General features: G+C 41.2%; 1 protein-coding gene and 1 long non-coding RNA gene across 6 annotated transcripts in view; one reads left to right on the forward strand and one right to left on the reverse strand.

The window, feature by feature from the left end:
- The window catches only part of LOC149466123 (pendrin-like), a 93,854-nt gene that overhangs the window by 22,273 nt on the left and 54,781 nt on the right, over nt 1-16,800 (reverse strand). The window contains exons 6-12 of the mRNA XM_089672890.1: nt 16,324-16,476; nt 15,601-15,683; nt 11,902-12,049; nt 9,260-9,373; nt 6,783-6,860; nt 5,448-5,543; nt 1,675-1,781 (exon numbers count right to left, since the gene is read on the reverse strand). Of these exons, the coding sequence (XP_089529016.1) occupies nt 1,675-1,781; nt 5,448-5,543; nt 6,783-6,860; nt 9,260-9,373; nt 11,902-12,049; nt 15,601-15,683; nt 16,324-16,476 (779 nt within the window). The remainder of the gene's footprint in view (nt 1-1,674; nt 1,782-5,447; nt 5,544-6,782; nt 6,861-9,259; nt 9,374-11,901; nt 12,050-15,600; nt 15,684-16,323; nt 16,477-16,800) is intronic.
- On the forward strand, nt 4,067-9,508 carry LOC149466124 (uncharacterized). Of its 5 annotated transcripts, none has more exons than XR_016312150.1 (4): nt 4,067-4,130; nt 5,475-5,701; nt 8,728-8,961; nt 9,052-9,508. It is a non-coding gene; the product is annotated as an uncharacterized LOC149466124 (long non-coding RNA). The 5 variants fall into 5 exon arrangements; XR_016312149.1 differs by having other exon boundaries at nt 4,082-4,130; nt 5,475-5,549; nt 8,326-8,961; XR_016312148.1 differs by lacking the exon at nt 4,067-4,130 and adding an exon at nt 4,500-4,571 and having other exon boundaries at nt 5,475-5,549; nt 8,326-8,961.

The following is a 16,800-nucleotide window of genomic DNA, read 5'->3' on the forward strand; positions in this document are numbered from 1 at the left end:
TGTCCTGTGAAAATGTTGACAATAAAATGACAACTTCAAAAAACTTGACATGCCTCTTACTAAATACCTCAGTCTGTCTACTTTCCGAAAAGTGGTCTTTTAAGGGGTATTTGTACCATCCTGGCATTTTTGGGCCTCAAGAAATAAGATAGGCCTTCAGTACATCAGGATCTATGTCATAGTTTGTGGACACTGTTTTGGGTTATTTTCACCACAGAAATGTAGCAGCATATATTTTGGCCTAAATTTGTGTAGAAAAAATATTTGTGTGACTGAACCAGACCCCGACTGCACTAGGGTATTTCTGTTAGACTCCCGCTTTCCTGTCCGAACACAGATCCACGGACACCACCGCTGACCAAACAAGACTAGAGGACTCCAGTCTGTATAAACATGGAATTAGACTCCTTTATTTTAACCTCAAGCAGGCTTTTTATACAATACACACTGAGACTGATCACATGATCATATGCAAACGCAGCTATATACAAAAATAGACTTCACACTCTAAACCATAAGTTAATTAGGTTAGCTAGCTGGGTGATCCAAACAAAAGGTGAATGGGAATTCACACCTAGACAATGGTTGGATGAATTAGGATCTCACTACAGAGCAGACGGTCCGGCTCCTTCAATCCACATGTCTAGTTCAGAATCAACAACCAGGAATAGTCTTCATATAGCTGATAAATATTACTGTCACATCTGAAGTCATTCCAACCGCATTTGTCAGCATTCATTAGTCACCCTGTGCCCCTAAAAGACATAGGGTGACTTACAGGTGACTTACACATAAGAGGGATATGGGGAGCTGAGACAGGGGTCTCCCCACCTCTCCAAAGTGGGCTGTGCTCCATGGGCCCCCCACCCAAAGTGACACCCGTCACAATTTGCAAAATTGTATAACAGAAACAAAAAAAATGCATTTTCGTCAACATTTTTGCTCTTTTTTTCATTTATAGTGCAACAGAAAAAACCCAGTGGTGTTTAAATGCCACCAAAAGAAAACTCTATTTGTGTGTAAAAAAATTCTAAAAATTTCATATGAGTGCAGTGTTGCGTGACTGCGCAATTGTCATTCAAAGTGCGACAGCACTGAAAGGTGAAAATTGGCCTGGGCAGGAAGGAGGTAAAAGTTCCACGGTAGGCAAGGGGGTAAAAAAAAAAAAAAAAATCAGGTAGTTGAGGCTCACCGGTTGTATACAAAGGAGGTATCTCAATAGGTCATCAATTTCATTTAAAGGTTTGTTCAACTAAAAAGCTAACCTTTTAATCAAATTGATGAGCTATTGAGATACAACCAGAGGCAGACTGACAACTCATGGGGCCCCTGTGTCCTTGTCCAAACTAAAAAAAGCCTATGAAAAAGGTACCAGGGGCATCTCATGGGGCCCCCTACTGACCCCGGACCCTCGGGCAGTGGCCGAGTTTCCAAATGGTCAGTCCGCCCCTGGATACAACCTCAATGGTTGAACTGGATGGACTTTTGTCTTTTTTCAGCCAGACTATGTAACTATGTAACCTTTTCTATGATTGCTACCATAATCTCTAAACTCCAATTAGATGTGCACATAGAAATTTGTCAACTATTATTTTAGAGCAATAGATATCTATTAAGTGAACGTAATATTAATGAAGACATGTTACCACATTAAATCCAAGAGAGTGTACTCACAACTGCACTCGCAGAACGACGGTGAGCAATCCAAACACCAAACCAGCCAATAACCCCAAATCCAAACCTAGGATGATGGCTGCGATACAGGTGAACACCCAGATGAGCTGAAATACAACACATGGGTAAGATATGATATACTATATGTGCAGGGACAACATTGACTGATGCAGGGATTACATAGATTGATCATCATAAAATCAGTCTAATGTATTAAAAACTATCTAGGGAAAGTAGACCTTGCTATAAAGCATTTTGTAAACAGGCAGAGCTGGGAGCAAGTTACAAAGATATCAGAGTACTACATTGTGTTACAACTTTAGGTTTATGGGAGCAGTCACATGGTTACAATTTACAAGTTACAACAATTTCACAAGTTACAATTTTACAAGGTACGACAATGTTAATGCTGGTTTGTTGTCAGAGTGTTCTACACCAATAAAGTCTTTGGGTAGAGTTCATTGACAGTTCATTGAGAGGTACCCACTGGTAGCGGTGGTGGAACCAGTACCAGATGAAACTTTGTGGAGACCCCTTGGTAGTCAGAACTTTGCCCCCACCCCCTTACAGATTTTTGGAGAATTCTCATGTGTGTGCTCTAGTGGGAAAACTTTGAACTAAGTAGCGTGCATGCCAGTTGGGTGGAGAAGTGTACGCCGGTTGGGTGGAGAAGTGCATGCTGGTTGGGTGGGGAAGTGCACGCCGGTTCGGTGGAGAAGTGCATGCTGGTTGGGTGGAGAAGTGCACGCCGGTTGGGTGGAGAAGTGCACTCCAGTTGAGTGGAGAAGTGCATGCTGGTTGGGTGGAGAAGTGCATGCCCGTTGGGTGGAGAAGTGCATGCTCGTTGGATGGAGAAGTGCATGCCGGCTGGATGGAGATGATCACCACCACTTTACACTTCCCATACTTAGGTTGCAGCAAAGTGTTTTACAAACTGAAAGCCAAAAAAAGATGAGCTTTTAAGAGACAAACTGTAATGTGAACCCAATATCTATGGTTTATGTACTTTAAGTTGTTATTGGGTACATTACATGAATAGAGTAATAAAGAGAGTCTCTAAAGAGTCTTTAATGTAAAGTTTTCATTTCTTTGAGTTGAGTCATTTTTCCTGTCTTTCGCTTTATTGATAATTTTTTTTTCCAAGATTACATCCATATAATTTGATCCGTTGTCGCTGGGCCCTTAAACAGCGTGAGGCCCATAGGCCAGTGCCCACTTTGTCTTGAGTGCCAGTGCCAACTCTTATCTTTGATAATCTGGCTTTGGGTGGAACACTGCTCTAGTAACACAGACATTGAATGGTCTTTTGCACGTAGCATTGCCTAAGGGCCTCATGCCAGGGCTTCAGGGCATTCATAAGGGCTTCATACCAGAGTTCCAAGGTCTCCTCATGCCCTAGCTGTCCAGAATCCACATACTTTAAAGTGACTAGCAGCTGTAAATAGTCTTTAGGGAAATTGAAAATATGGAACAGAACACTGCAGGCCCAGTTCTATATGATACCACTAGCATCCACCCAAAATTAAAATGTTACTTTTGGTCTGAATGACCCTCTATGTTGCATGAGGGTTCATTTTTTTTATTTCCTATAGGCTTCTGCTGTTACTTTAATTGCAATATAATTTTATGGGGTGTTTATTGGTTGTATGTTGGGGCTACCTAGTGGTATCAGTGCCGCACTAGATTGTGCAGGGTGGGAATCTGCCAGCTCTGTGGGTGTTTATGCTGAGTACAAGATACAGCCTTTTAGTTGGGGATCAATAAGTACGAAAGTACAGAAGAGCCCTGGAGCCATTCTAAAAGTCAGAATTTGGAGATAAAAATCAGAATTCTGAGTTTCAAAGGAAGAATTCTGATATTAAACAACATTTTTAATCAAAGTCAGAACTCTGACTTTGAAATTCTGAATTTTGACTTTCAATCTCAGAATTCTGACTTTGAAACTCAGAATTGTGCTTTAAAAATAATATTGATGGCCCCAGTGCCCTTCTATATTATGGAAAAGCCCTTACTTTGAAACTAAGATTTCTGACTTGAATGTCAGAATGCTGACTTTAAATCTCAGAATTCTGATTTTGAAACTCAGAATTGTGCTTTACAAATAATATTGATAGCCCCAGTGCTCTTCTATATTATGGAAGAGTCCTTACTTTGAAACTAAGATTTCTGACTTGAATCTGAGAATGCTGATGTAAGAGGTGTAGAAAATAGGCAGTCCCATAAAATTTAAATCCAAAGCCTAATACCTAATATAACAGTAATCTATCTTTGTCAATAGAAGATACTAGTGATTGCATTTTTATTGTACCATCACAAGAGGGCAGAACTACTTCCTGTGATAATAGGAAGACACAGAAGTAGGAACAAAAAAGCTAACACTTTGTTTCCTACAGGACAGTGATTACAGTGAACATATCCAGTCACATGTAATTAAGGGTTTTCTGTGTTTGTTACAGGTAAGCAGGAGGCTGTTTAACATGATAAATAGGACAAAATGACTTAACATGCCCTGGTGGTCAGTAAATGTCGCTGTTACTATTATGCAATCAGATTACTTGTAGCATAAATGTGAATATATATGGCAGCTATGTGATTTGGCGCTAAGATACAGGGAATGTGATTTCTCTATTGTAATACTCTGTTGTTATGCAGAATAGGTCACTAACATATCTGCAGAGGTCTAGATATTCAGTATTGCAATTAAAGATGTTTATTAATGTATATGAAACTACTTATTAATGTATATGGAAATATTTAGTAATGTATAGAAGACAGTGATTACAGTGAACATATCCAGTCACATGTAATTAAGGGTTTTCTGTGTTTGTTACAGCCATTCCTAATAAAGCACTTCTGGTTTCACCCGACCCATCCTTCGCACAGTTGAATTATTTACCGTATGTGCAACACTGACTTTGAATCTCAGAACTGACTTTGAAACTCAGAATTATGTTTAATAAATTTTAGAATGTCCCCAGGATCCGCAAATGAGAGAATGGATCACAGATGGTTGGTTCAGCTCTGGTGTAGTACAGAGGAGAACATCTCCCTGCAAAATGTGTTCAGACATCCACAGCTGGGTCTCCTGAACATGCCTTGAAGTGCATGTAAACCACAGGCTGTTTTAACGTTTTGGATAGAGTAGGGAATTATTAGAACCCCTGTCATGTTTTTATTGTTGTCTGTACCCCTGCTTGGCAGATTCAACCTACCTTTTATGGAAAGTGATGGGGATAAAGAAGACAGAAAATGATGGTAGTACCCTTTAAGGGAAGATGAGTACATACAATGGGAGAGGGGTGATTTTTTTTTGTCTTCACCAAGAGAAAAAGAAAAAAAAAAGAGATAGTCACCAGCTGAGTAGAAAAGCATGCACACTGCCAACATACTGCAGAAAAGGATTCTTGCTCTCTGTGTATAAGCAGTGGTCCCTCTACAGAGGTCAGACACAGCCACTACTGAGTCAGACCTATAGCTCTGCAATCAGTAAAGCTCCCTGCTAATTGAAGAGCTCCTTCTTCTGACTTAGGAGGGTATCAGAACTCTGCAGAGAGACCACAGCTTCCGACACAGAGAGGAAGGGACCTTCTCTGCAGCAAAAGAAAAAAAACTGTACAATTTTACTTTTGTTTAGATGCACCTGTACTATATCAAGCCAATTTAATTGGAAAGCTCAGATGGGCTTTACAATTTGAAACCCTTACCTGTTTTTCAACAACTCGAAGAAAGGCTATGTTTTATACAATGTAAATGAAGCAATTTGTGATACTTACAGAATCCCATTTGTTTTCTCTCCACAGCCTTGGTACATCTCTGACTTGCCAGAACATGCCTTTGAGGTTGGCTATGCAAATGGCTGCCAGGACAGACTGAAAGTAAAATGGAAAAAATGATAAACCTAGTTAGAATATAAGTATGAAGTCAGGTGTTTAGTGCTTGTATATTACAAAAGTTAAATTCTTGTCTGTACCGATAGCCAGTGGGTGACAGCCTCCCCTTGTCCAATCACCCCATTCAATTACTTCCCGTAAGTTGCCTAAATTCCATCTAAATTCTATTCCCTCCAAATCGAACTGAAATATCTTGGGATCGTGATCCCAAGATATTTCAGTTTGATTTGGAGGGGTTCACATTACAGTTTGTCTCTTAAAATCTCATCTTCTATTGGCTTTCAGTTTGTAAAACATTTTGAAGCAACCTGAGTACGTGTAGTGTAAAGTAGTGGTGGTCATCTCCATCCAACCAGCGTGCGAGCTGCTTAGTTCCATGGTGCTATTCAGAGCAAAGGTCTCTGGCACACGATAATGGGGAGTTGCGTGTAGGTAGGTGCAGCTTTTCCTTCCATCCAGTAGGTGCCAATAGTACCAAAATACAGATGGAATGGAGTCTTCAGAGGGAAATTGTTCCTTCCAGAACTCCATAGTTATCACAGAGGTTGCAGCTGTCTGAATGGACGCTGCAACGTCTGATCACCTCTGGTAGCCATCTTTGTGTGGGACGCTATAAATTAGAGTGCCTGCACCATTTGGACATGCATGGTGCATATGATAGCTGAGAGACAGAGACCCTGCTTGTTGGGGAGAGTAAACAGTGCAGGGGAAAGGTCCCTGTTCGAGCAGGGTCAGTGCTGGGATATCGCTTGTGCACAGGGGAGCAAAGTGTTGTTTCAGTACCCAGCAGTTCACCATGTCTCCAGAGGAAACGGACTTCCAGTAAAGCAGGCAAGCCTGGTAATGCTGCTACCTTGCAACACTGTGCCATTACTGACCTTTATATTGGAAGCTGTATGAACAACCACTACTTTGTTACCTGAGTATCAGTGCCCACTGCCTACACATACACAAGGGATTATTGAAATTAATAGAAAACTAAGTTTTGATCATTACATCACCAAGGTTGCAAAATACATGAGGCCACCTGTATCAATGTGTTCTTACTAAGAGTTGGGAGTTGCCAACCATCTTGGTTGTGAACTTCAAGTTGGGCTGTTTTATTTGCTTCTAGTTTTGCTTTACGTTTTATTCCAGATTTGACTAATACATTTTTGAACTCCATATTTTTTTTCTAATTAATTTTTTTATTTTTTGCTCATGTAGAGATAGTCTTACCTTTTGTAGAGGTTCCAGCAGCCGGCCAAGTGCCACTATTGCGATTAGCACGACTCCGGCTGAAATCAAGCTGGCCAGCTGAAAGAAGAGACAAAGCAAAAGCCATTGCTATTAAGTAGTTTTTTTCCATTAATAAGAGCATTTAGGGGTGAGTCAGCTTTAAATTGTTTTAGTTATAGGTGGAGACTGATTATAAAATGCCTTCTTACACCTTTTTGGAGACTGCAATGATGGGATCTTCTCAATGGAGTTATGGTAGGAGAGTAAATCATAACTCTAAATGTAAGTTGTAATATGTGGGTCCCCACCTTTTTTTTTTTAGGGTTTTTAGGGTTAGGGGTCTCTCCCTTTCTTTTAATGTGGTTTGGTAATAGGGCTGTCAGGATGCTACCCAGAACAGAGGTGTACATGTACCAATACACAGGCTGGGCACTTCTGACAGTATCTTGCTTGTTTGCGGAATGTGGCTTTGCCAAGGATGTGTGGAGGCGCTTGGAAGGATTCGTGCGGAGAGTCGTGGGCATTGAGAGAATGTCTTTTGAGTCTGGAGTATTGTGGTTGGCGGAGGGGAATAAGGATGTGAGGAGGAAAATGCATGTCATCTCGGCAGTTGTAAAAGAAGTGGTGTGGGATGCGAGGTGCATTCTGTATAGGAAGAAGGTGGTGTTGACGGAGGAGGACTGTGTGAGGTGGTGCGGTGCAAAGTTGTGGTATATGTTAGCGTTGGAAAGAAGGAGGTTGGGTAAGGAGGAGGCTGATAGGTTGTGGGACGTGGACGGGTGGAAGGAAGGGGGGGGGTTTGGATGTAATGTATAATATGTTAATTGTGTGTTTTTTGATACTTCTTTCGCTAGTATGATGCAAGGAACATGAACTGGTGGTTGGTTGTGTACAGCCCGGGTTTATGATACAGTCTGACAGCGAAAAAAAGAAAAAAAAATCTTGCTTGTTTGCGGAGATATGCGCAGGCCAGGGGCATATTTACCACAAGGCAAACAAGGCGATTGCCTTGAGAGGCATTTTTCAGGTGGCGCGGCGGAGACACCTCCTCACATAGGAGCCGTTATGTTTGCAGCAGTCTCCACTGGGATCCACGAGAGGCCACAGGCTGCTGGATGGTGTCAGACTCTATCTCCTGGTCCTGCTCTTGGCTTCAGTGGTGCCCAGCAGATGTCATTCTGTGAGCTTTGCCGTTGGCGGATGTCATTCTGTGAGTTGTGCTGGTGGGGGATGTCATTCTGTGAGTTGTGCTGGTGGGGGATGTCATTCTGTAAGTTGTGCTGGTGGCGGATGTCATTCTGTGAGTTGTGCCTGTGGCGGATGTCATTCTGTGAGCTGTGCACGTGGCGGATGTCATTCTGTGAGCTGTGCCAGTGAGTGCTGGAACAACACTCTCTCACTCTCCCCTCCCACATCCATCACTATGCTATCACTGGCTCCTATTTGAATGGGGGGGGTGGACGCCAAATTTTACTCTTGCCTAGGGCAGCATGAAACTAATATACAGCACTGACGCAGGTGCGTTGCTTGTCCCCAATTCCAGAACTGGTGCCAAACCCACTATATTAAGGAAGAAGCAATGATAGCAACAATGTTGATGGATGATCATCTTCAGCTTGTCCATGAACCTAGCTTCCTTGTATCCTTGTGTATATCCTGATTTCCTGTTTGCCCCTGGGCTTCCCCTCTGCCTGACTTCTGCTTTTGAGCTTGACTCGTTTAAGGACTCTGCTTCTCCTTATCAACTGTACATGACTCTGGCTCCTGATGACTCCACTGCCTTCATCCTTCTGATCCGCCTTGGCTCTGGCTCCTGACCATGCTGATGTATGCCATTCTTCTGACCATCTGTGTATGAGTTTGCCTTGGATCCCAACCATACTACTACTTCACTCCAGTTCCTACCCTGCTGGTCACATCCTGCATCACCTTCATCTACTTTCAGGTGTTGGCCTTCCTCCAGCTGCTGGGCCTGACCTGCTCACCCATAGTGTGCTTTGTGTTTCTGCTAAGGTCCTCACCCACCTACCAGAATATTAACCAGCTTGGAATCTCCTGGAGCAGCCACCAGTGAGCTTGTCTCACCTGTGTTCCTCTGAGCTTTGCACTCCCTGTCATTCAGCGGTGCTTAGACCATAGCCACAAAGGAGGCACTCTCATCACTTTAGCCTCCAACCAGGTACGTGACAAGGGCATTCTTTGCGTAGGCAGCTCTTTATGATTCTGATCTGTATGCATGCAAATTTATCTCCTGGTCTTTTCTATTCAGGTAGTCGAAGGCTTGGAATGACCCACCTGTACAAGCTACAAAGATCTGGCTTCATTCATATCAACCCATTTGAAAAGAATGGAGGTGTGTTCTACAGCAACCATTTAAATTTAGGCTATCATATTCCCAATGAATATTAGATTATTAAACTCTGTTTGGTCCCTGTGTGATACACATTTTTAGATGTATAGATCGTGGAACTATTTACCTGTGTTTTTCCCCCGGTGCCCTCCTGTATGGCAGTCCGTGACAGAGCAGTACTGGCACAAAAGCAGGAGAAGATTCCCCCAAATAAATTGCTGGCCCCATATGCAATAAATTCCTGTTAAAAGAAATATAAAGAATATGAGTTTATTCAGCCCATTGGGGCTCCTTTAAGTAGCATGTTGCTTATATGTAGTAGCAAAATCCGAAGTGATAACTTGACTTCTGTTTTAATAAATATTTTGATACACAATTTTTCCACTGGTGTCTTTGTTCTAGTCACAAGGGGAGCAGCGTCATCTTTTTTTTGTGGTGGGCAGTCCTTAGTTCTGCATAGAACGGCACTCCCTTACTGAGCATCTTGGTGCTGTGTGAGCACTGTTTTGTATTATGGCTGGGGCCAGTATTATGGTCCCAGCCTGAAACGATGACCTGCCCCTAGGGGGAGTGTCTATCACAGCCTGGGATTACAGGAAGTGGTTTGGGTGACATCATTCAAACCAGAAAAGGGACAAAGACTGGCAGTGGAGGAAGATGCTTTCTGGAGTCCGGAGAGGGTATGCAGTACTGGGGAATTCTTTTTTTTTCTTAAAGCAGAACTCCATGTAAAATTTTTATTTTTAAAAATGGGGAGGCTGCTCGTTTTGTTCAGGGGTTTAGTGGAAAAGATATACTTACCCCATCCTTTGATCCTCTGGGAAAACTGTGCTCCTCCATGTCCACCATTGGGACCCATGGTCTTGCACATTTGGTGGTCGTGCCCACGATTGATTGGCTTCTGGTCTATGGTTTTTGGTTTGCTACAAACGCTATTTCATATTACGGTCCGTAGGGATGCAAAGGTGGCCCTCCTGCATTGCCCAAATTTGGGTCTGTCTAGGTCTCAGCCTAAATTGGCATCCTACCTATTTATTTCGGCCAAACGTGCTATAGCTCAAGCTTGGAGAACCTCTTCAGTTGTCTTCCAGGGGGTGAAGACCCGCATGAATGCTATGTTGTTCAATGAACAGATGTCTAACATTCTTCATGATTCTCATCTGAGATTCCTTGAGGTTTGGGAACTTTGGATACGTTATTCCCTGCCTCCTACTAGTTATGGCCTCCTATAGTCGCTGCCTGTGCTAGCCCTGGATGTGATCCTTCTAGTTTCCCTTCTTTAATGTTTTCTTTCTGATTCCCTTTTTTGTTTTATTTTCTTTTTCCTTTCTTCTAACCTTTTTCTTTTCTCTTCTTTTTACGATATTATGTTGGATCACTGCTGCTATTTGGTTGTCATTGGACATTTCGTTATTTGACTAATACAAGTCAGCAGGATGTCTCTGTTTATGTGTTATTGTTCTGCTCTGCCCCTGCATGGGCGTATTTTAAGCTTGTTGTATTCTTAAAACAAAACTTTCCTAATAAAAATATTGAAACAGAAAAAACACATTATTTATTAAACATGCTAACCAGTTTTCCTAAATGGGAAAGAGGGATATTTTTTAGAGCAAAGTGTCCAGGCAAAAGACAGCCTCCCCCCCACGTCAACCATGCTCCCACAAAACATGAACAAACTACGTGCAAAAATGATTGGTTAAACCCAATGATGATTTTCTTCACCAAGACTCTTCTTTTATTATACTTGCATTTGAACATAATAAATGAGGCTCAAGATTTAGTGTACTACAACACTAGTTATTTAGAAACAGAGGGACTTGGTTCCAAGAAGGATAATCATTCTAAATGAGGGACAGCTGTGAGCTACGATATAAAGTGACTAAGGAAAACCCAATTTCAGAGTGCTGACAATTAGATGACGTTCAACAGGTAGATGAATATATCTGTGGCAAAGAGATCTGGGCCCATTTACATGTGTTCTGTCTCTTGCAGTGCATTAATACATGTAAGTTAACATGTCAAGTGACAATATGCTTTGCATAAAGGAATTACATTCTTTGGAATGGGCTGCCAATGCAATACACCAAAAATTATACATGCGCCATTTTTGGCAACATAGCCCACCGCAAGGCACGGTAGTATGTTACCCTGCATTGCAATCGCGGCAACACAAGTGCATTCCCATAGTGCACTGGAGTGCCCTTGAATATGATTGGCATCACAACACACCAACACCCGCATTTGAGTTGCTTCGGGTCACTTCAAGGTGTACATGGGAATGGGCTGCCTTAGCCTTGCCACCAGCATTTGATCGCCAATAAGACTGAAATAACAAAATCAACCTACCACTGATAATCTCAATTAATTGGCAAATTTTGATCAGCTTTGCTTATTGAATTAGATTTAATAGAATTGGTCAAAACCAGAAATTCATACAAACCATCTAATAGAAAGTGGTCACATTTTGGCATTTTTTAGGTTCCTCCACTGCAATTGCCATTTGAAATTGGGAGAAATCGAACTGAAACTGAGATTGAACTCTTGGATTGCTGACTGTATGGCCACAGCTGTTAGCACTGCCTTCTGTAATTCTGTCAGGGTGGAGAGGACTACAGAGGCTAAAAGCCTGCTTAAAAATGGCTTCAATGGATTATGTAGACCTCATCTCAAAGACTAACTATGTGAAAAGTCTAATTAGCCCTGAGAAATGTAAGAAAACCATATTCAACAGTATTTCTTTCAAAGTCAGCTTGGAAAAACGACAGTTACCTGATTGCCGTCCACTGGATAGTTATGCTTAGTGCCGTAGACTTTGGCCACAGACACAGCCACAGCGTATGAAACTATGCCAATGGAAAAAGCTGACCCAATCATGGACTGAAACATAGAAACATCGGGAGCGATGGGACTTAAGAACCTGAAACAAAAAAAAGGAATCGCATATTAAAATGATGAAAGCGAAAATTCCATACTTTGGTAATAGTAATAACAATGGTTTGTACTATAAGGAAAAGCAACAAAATCTAAACATTTCATTAACTTTATCATTTCATGTATTAGAGCTTTCAGAGTTATGCAGGTACTTATTTTTTTTTAATTAGGTACATATAAACTATTGCTTACAGATATTTCATATCCCCTTTTCCAGTCAGCAGGAGCTCTAGGCTCCTTTTCACATGTTTAGTAGGATAATCTTAACCCTTTCCTTCCCCACTCTGTGCCGCTCCATGCAGAGATAGTCTCAAACTCAGGGGGTAGCACTACACACAGTTTATACATTTTTGTGTCGGTATGAAGTGATTTTATTAACACTAATATGGAGTAACATTTTAGTTACATGTGTTGTTTTTGCAAGCTAGGCCTCCCCCATTAAAATGCTAATGAACCTGTTGGACTAGTTTGTGAAGCTCCTTACAGGAAACGAGGTGGCAGAAAGTGAGGGGAGGGGAAAGGACTTTGAATAAACCATGTTCTCTGGAGACAAAGGAACAATAGTTGTTCTGGAGACAGAGAAGAAGAAACAGTTGTCTTGCAGGACTCTGTGAAGGAAGATTCTATCAATGGAAGGCCAATGTTTAGTACTGTATACTTACTGCATAGATTATACATGCTTATTTGTTAGGAAGATAGTCAACTTGTGCATATTGTGGGTATATTTTATTATACTTTGCATGTTATGAATAGCTTTTTCCTGCAGTTGCATGTGCTGCCTTTTCTGTTTAGTAAAGCAGTATTAATACACTAAAGAGTTTTAATTGCTTACTTGCTTCTCTTGAGAAGAGGAGATTAAGGGGGGATATGATCTCCATGTATAATACATAAGGGGGATATGATCTCCATGTATAATACATAAGGGGGGATATGATCTCCATGTATAATACATAAGAGGGGATATAATCTCCATGTATAATACATAAAGGGGATATGATCTCCATGTATAATACATAAGGGGGGGGATATGATCTCCATGTATAATACATAAGGGGGATATGATCTCCATGTATAATACATAAGGGGGGATATGATCTCCATGTATAATACATAAGGGGGGATATGATCTCCATGTATAATACATAAGAGGGGATATGATCTCCATGTATAATACATAAGGGGGGATATGATCTCCATGTATAATACATAAGGGAGATATGATCTTCATGTATAATACATAAGGGGGATATGATCTCCATGTATAATACATAAGGGGGATATGATCTCCATGTATAATACATAAGGGGGATATGATCTCCATGTATAATACATAAGGGGGATATGATCTCCATGTATAATACATAAGGGGGATATGATCTCCATGTATAATACATAAGGGGGATATGATCTCCATGTATAATGCATAAGGGGGGATATGATCTCCATGTATAATACATAAGGGGGGATATGATCTCCATGTATAATACATAAGGGGGATATGATCTCCATGTATAATACATAAGGGGGATATGATCTCCATGTATAATGCATAAGGGGGGATATGATCTCCATGTATAATACATAAGGGGGATATGATCTCCATGTATAATACATAAGGGGGGGATATGATCTCCATGTATAATACATAAGGGGGGATATGACCTCCATGTATAAAACATAAGGGGGATATGATCTCCATGTATAATACATAAGGGGGGTATGATCTCCATGTATAATACATAAGGGGGGGATATGATCTCCATGTATGATACATAAGGGGGATATGATCTCCATGTATGATACATAAGGGGGGGATATGATCTCCATGTATAATATATAAGGAGGGATATGATCACCGTGTATAATACATAAGGGGTGATATGATCACCATGTATAATACATAAGGGGGGGGATATGATCACCATGTATAATACATAAGGGGGGGGGATATGATCACCATGTATAATACATAAGGGGGGGGGATATGATCTCCATGTATAATACATAAGGGTGGATATGATCACCATGTATTATACATAAGGAGGGATATGATCACCATGTATAATACATAAGGCGGGGGGGGATATGAGCACCATGTATAATACATAAGGGGGGGATATGATCACCATATATAATACATAAGGGGGGGGGGGGGGGATATGATCATCATGTATAATACACAAGGTGGGATATGGTCACCATGTATAATATATAAGGAGGGATATGATCAACATGTATAATACATTAGGGGGATATGATCACCGTGTATAATACATAAGGGGGGGGGGATATGATCACCGTGTATAATACATAAGGGGGGGGATATGATCTCCATGTATAATATATAAGGGGGGATATGATCTCCATGTATAATACATAAGGGGGGATATGATCTCCATGTATAATACATAAGGGGGGATATGATCAGCATGTATAATATATAAGGGGGGATGTGATCTCTATGTATAATACATAAGGGGGGGATATGATTACCATGTATAATACAAAAGGGGGGATATGATCACCATGTATAAATACATAAGAGGGGATATGATCAACATGTATAATACATAAGGGGGATATGATCTCCATGTATAATACATAAGGGGGGATATGATCTCCATGTATAATACATAAGGGGGATATGATCTCCATGTATAATACATAAGGGGGATATGATCTCCATGTATAATACATAAGGGGGGATATGATCACCATGTATAATACATAAGGGGGGATATGATCACCATGTATTATACATAAGGGGGGATATGATCTCCATGTATAATACATAAGGGGGGATATGATCACCATGTATAATACATAACATACATAAGGGGGAGAAAGAGGGCAGAGAGAGAGAGGGGGGAGAAAGAGGGCAGAGAGAGAGGGGGGGAGAAAGAGGGCAGAGAGAGGGGGGGGGAGAAAGAGGGCAGACAGAGGGGGGAGAGAAAGAGGGCAGAGAGAGAGGGGGTGTGAAGAAAGAGGGCAGAGAGAGAGGGTGGGGGGAGAGAGGGGGGGGGAAGACGGTCGGCTTGCTTTAAAACTTACCTTTTCGTAGAGCTTGTGGAGAGATCAGTTAACCCCGTATAGGTTGCAAGCCGACGATCCCCACAGGATGGATCAGATCTGCGGATTGGGGAGGATAATAGATCGGACTCCGATCCATTATGCTCAATCCGCAGATCCGATCCATCCTGCGGGGATCGTCGAAGAGGGTGTCACCAAGTGTTCCGGAACCAGGTGACACCAATCCTAAGGACGCCCCTGCCTCAGCCTGCTCCTTTGACTGGCTAGGGGAGGGACAAGACCTGTAAGTATTACTTAACTGCAGCAAAGAAAATCAGGTCTCCAGCCTTGAAGTAAAAAGGCTGTGCTGGCAGAGCTCTATAAATTTCAGAACTGCATGGATAGAAATAAAAATCCTTAAATCAGCTCAAGTGTATGTCATTCATATGTGTATTTAGCTGTTTGTCGGGAGTATAACTTTTATGTATAGGAATATTAACCAACAAAAAGACAAATAAGCTCACCTACCCACTAGGAATTTTCTTGACAATGCCAGCTCCGTAATTCTTTTCAAAATTTGCTCCATACGACACCCCGGTCGCCACCACCGTCTTATGAAAAGGAAACGGAAGACAGTCAAGTATATACATTCCAACAGTATATGCTAGGCTGAATTCAACAATCGAATGGTCAGTTACAAGTCATCATAGAATGCCTTCATAAACCAAATGAAAAGACTTCCTTTGCACATTTCATTTAGGTGTTAGGACGGAAAGTGATAGGAAACATCTCCAACAGGCACAGGGACAAAAACACATTTTAGGAAGACTGTGGAAGAGATGGACTTCTGACAATGGGCTCCATTCACAAAACGGTATTTGTGAATTCCCTTATAGCACTTTTCAAATCATTTTTTGGCATTCACTAAAAAAAGTGGCAATTTAACACCGGCAGTAGCTAGCATATTTATTAACATTAGAAATTACTGCATTGTTAAGGAGCAGGCGGCCACTGGCATCCTTAACAACCAGTAACTGCAATGGTTGTTAAGGAATGGGCAGCTGTCGCGTCCTTAACAACCAATGAGTTATCAGATATCAACAGGCTGGGATATTTTTATTATTTTCTAATGCTGGGGTTCCACTTTAATTGCTCAGATGCCCCTAGAAATAACTAAAAAGCCACCACATATTATTGTTTCGGTCAAATCCAAACTGCTGGAATGAAATGCAGGTTCATTGGTTTACTCACCACAATGATCTCTATCGGAATCGGAACTCGGAGTTTATGCTTGAACCGTTCATTTATCTCCTTCACCACCACACATACCAAGAAGGCCAAAAGTCCAGCAATGAAATCACAGATATTGGTTTTTGCAATGTTCTTAAAGATGTCTATAATGGTCTAAAAAGTAAAGAACAAGACAAAATGATAATGGATCTTATGGAGCTGTTAGTTCTCGTAACATTAAAACCAATTTTCTATTTACTGTATGTGCTAACTTGCAAAAACATGCCAGCTGGAAAAAATTTAGGTTTATCAAAGATATCTCTCTGCTGAACTTGATCATCTTCTGCAATGCCTCCTACTGCGCCAAGGTCTAATGCATGTATTAATAATTCTCATTTATAAAAGTATATCTAAAGGCAGACCATTGTTTTCCTTTTAGGATAGATTGGGGAATCCTATACCCTTCTAGACAGTTGACACCAAAAACAGGTGTCGCCA

Source organism: Staurois parvus, unplaced genomic scaffold, assembly GCF_062004578.1.
Source record: "Staurois parvus isolate SC_StPar_1 unplaced genomic scaffold, SC_StPar_1.0 ptg000132l, whole genome shotgun sequence".
Taxonomy (NCBI): domain Eukaryota; kingdom Metazoa; phylum Chordata; class Amphibia; order Anura; family Ranidae; genus Staurois; species Staurois parvus.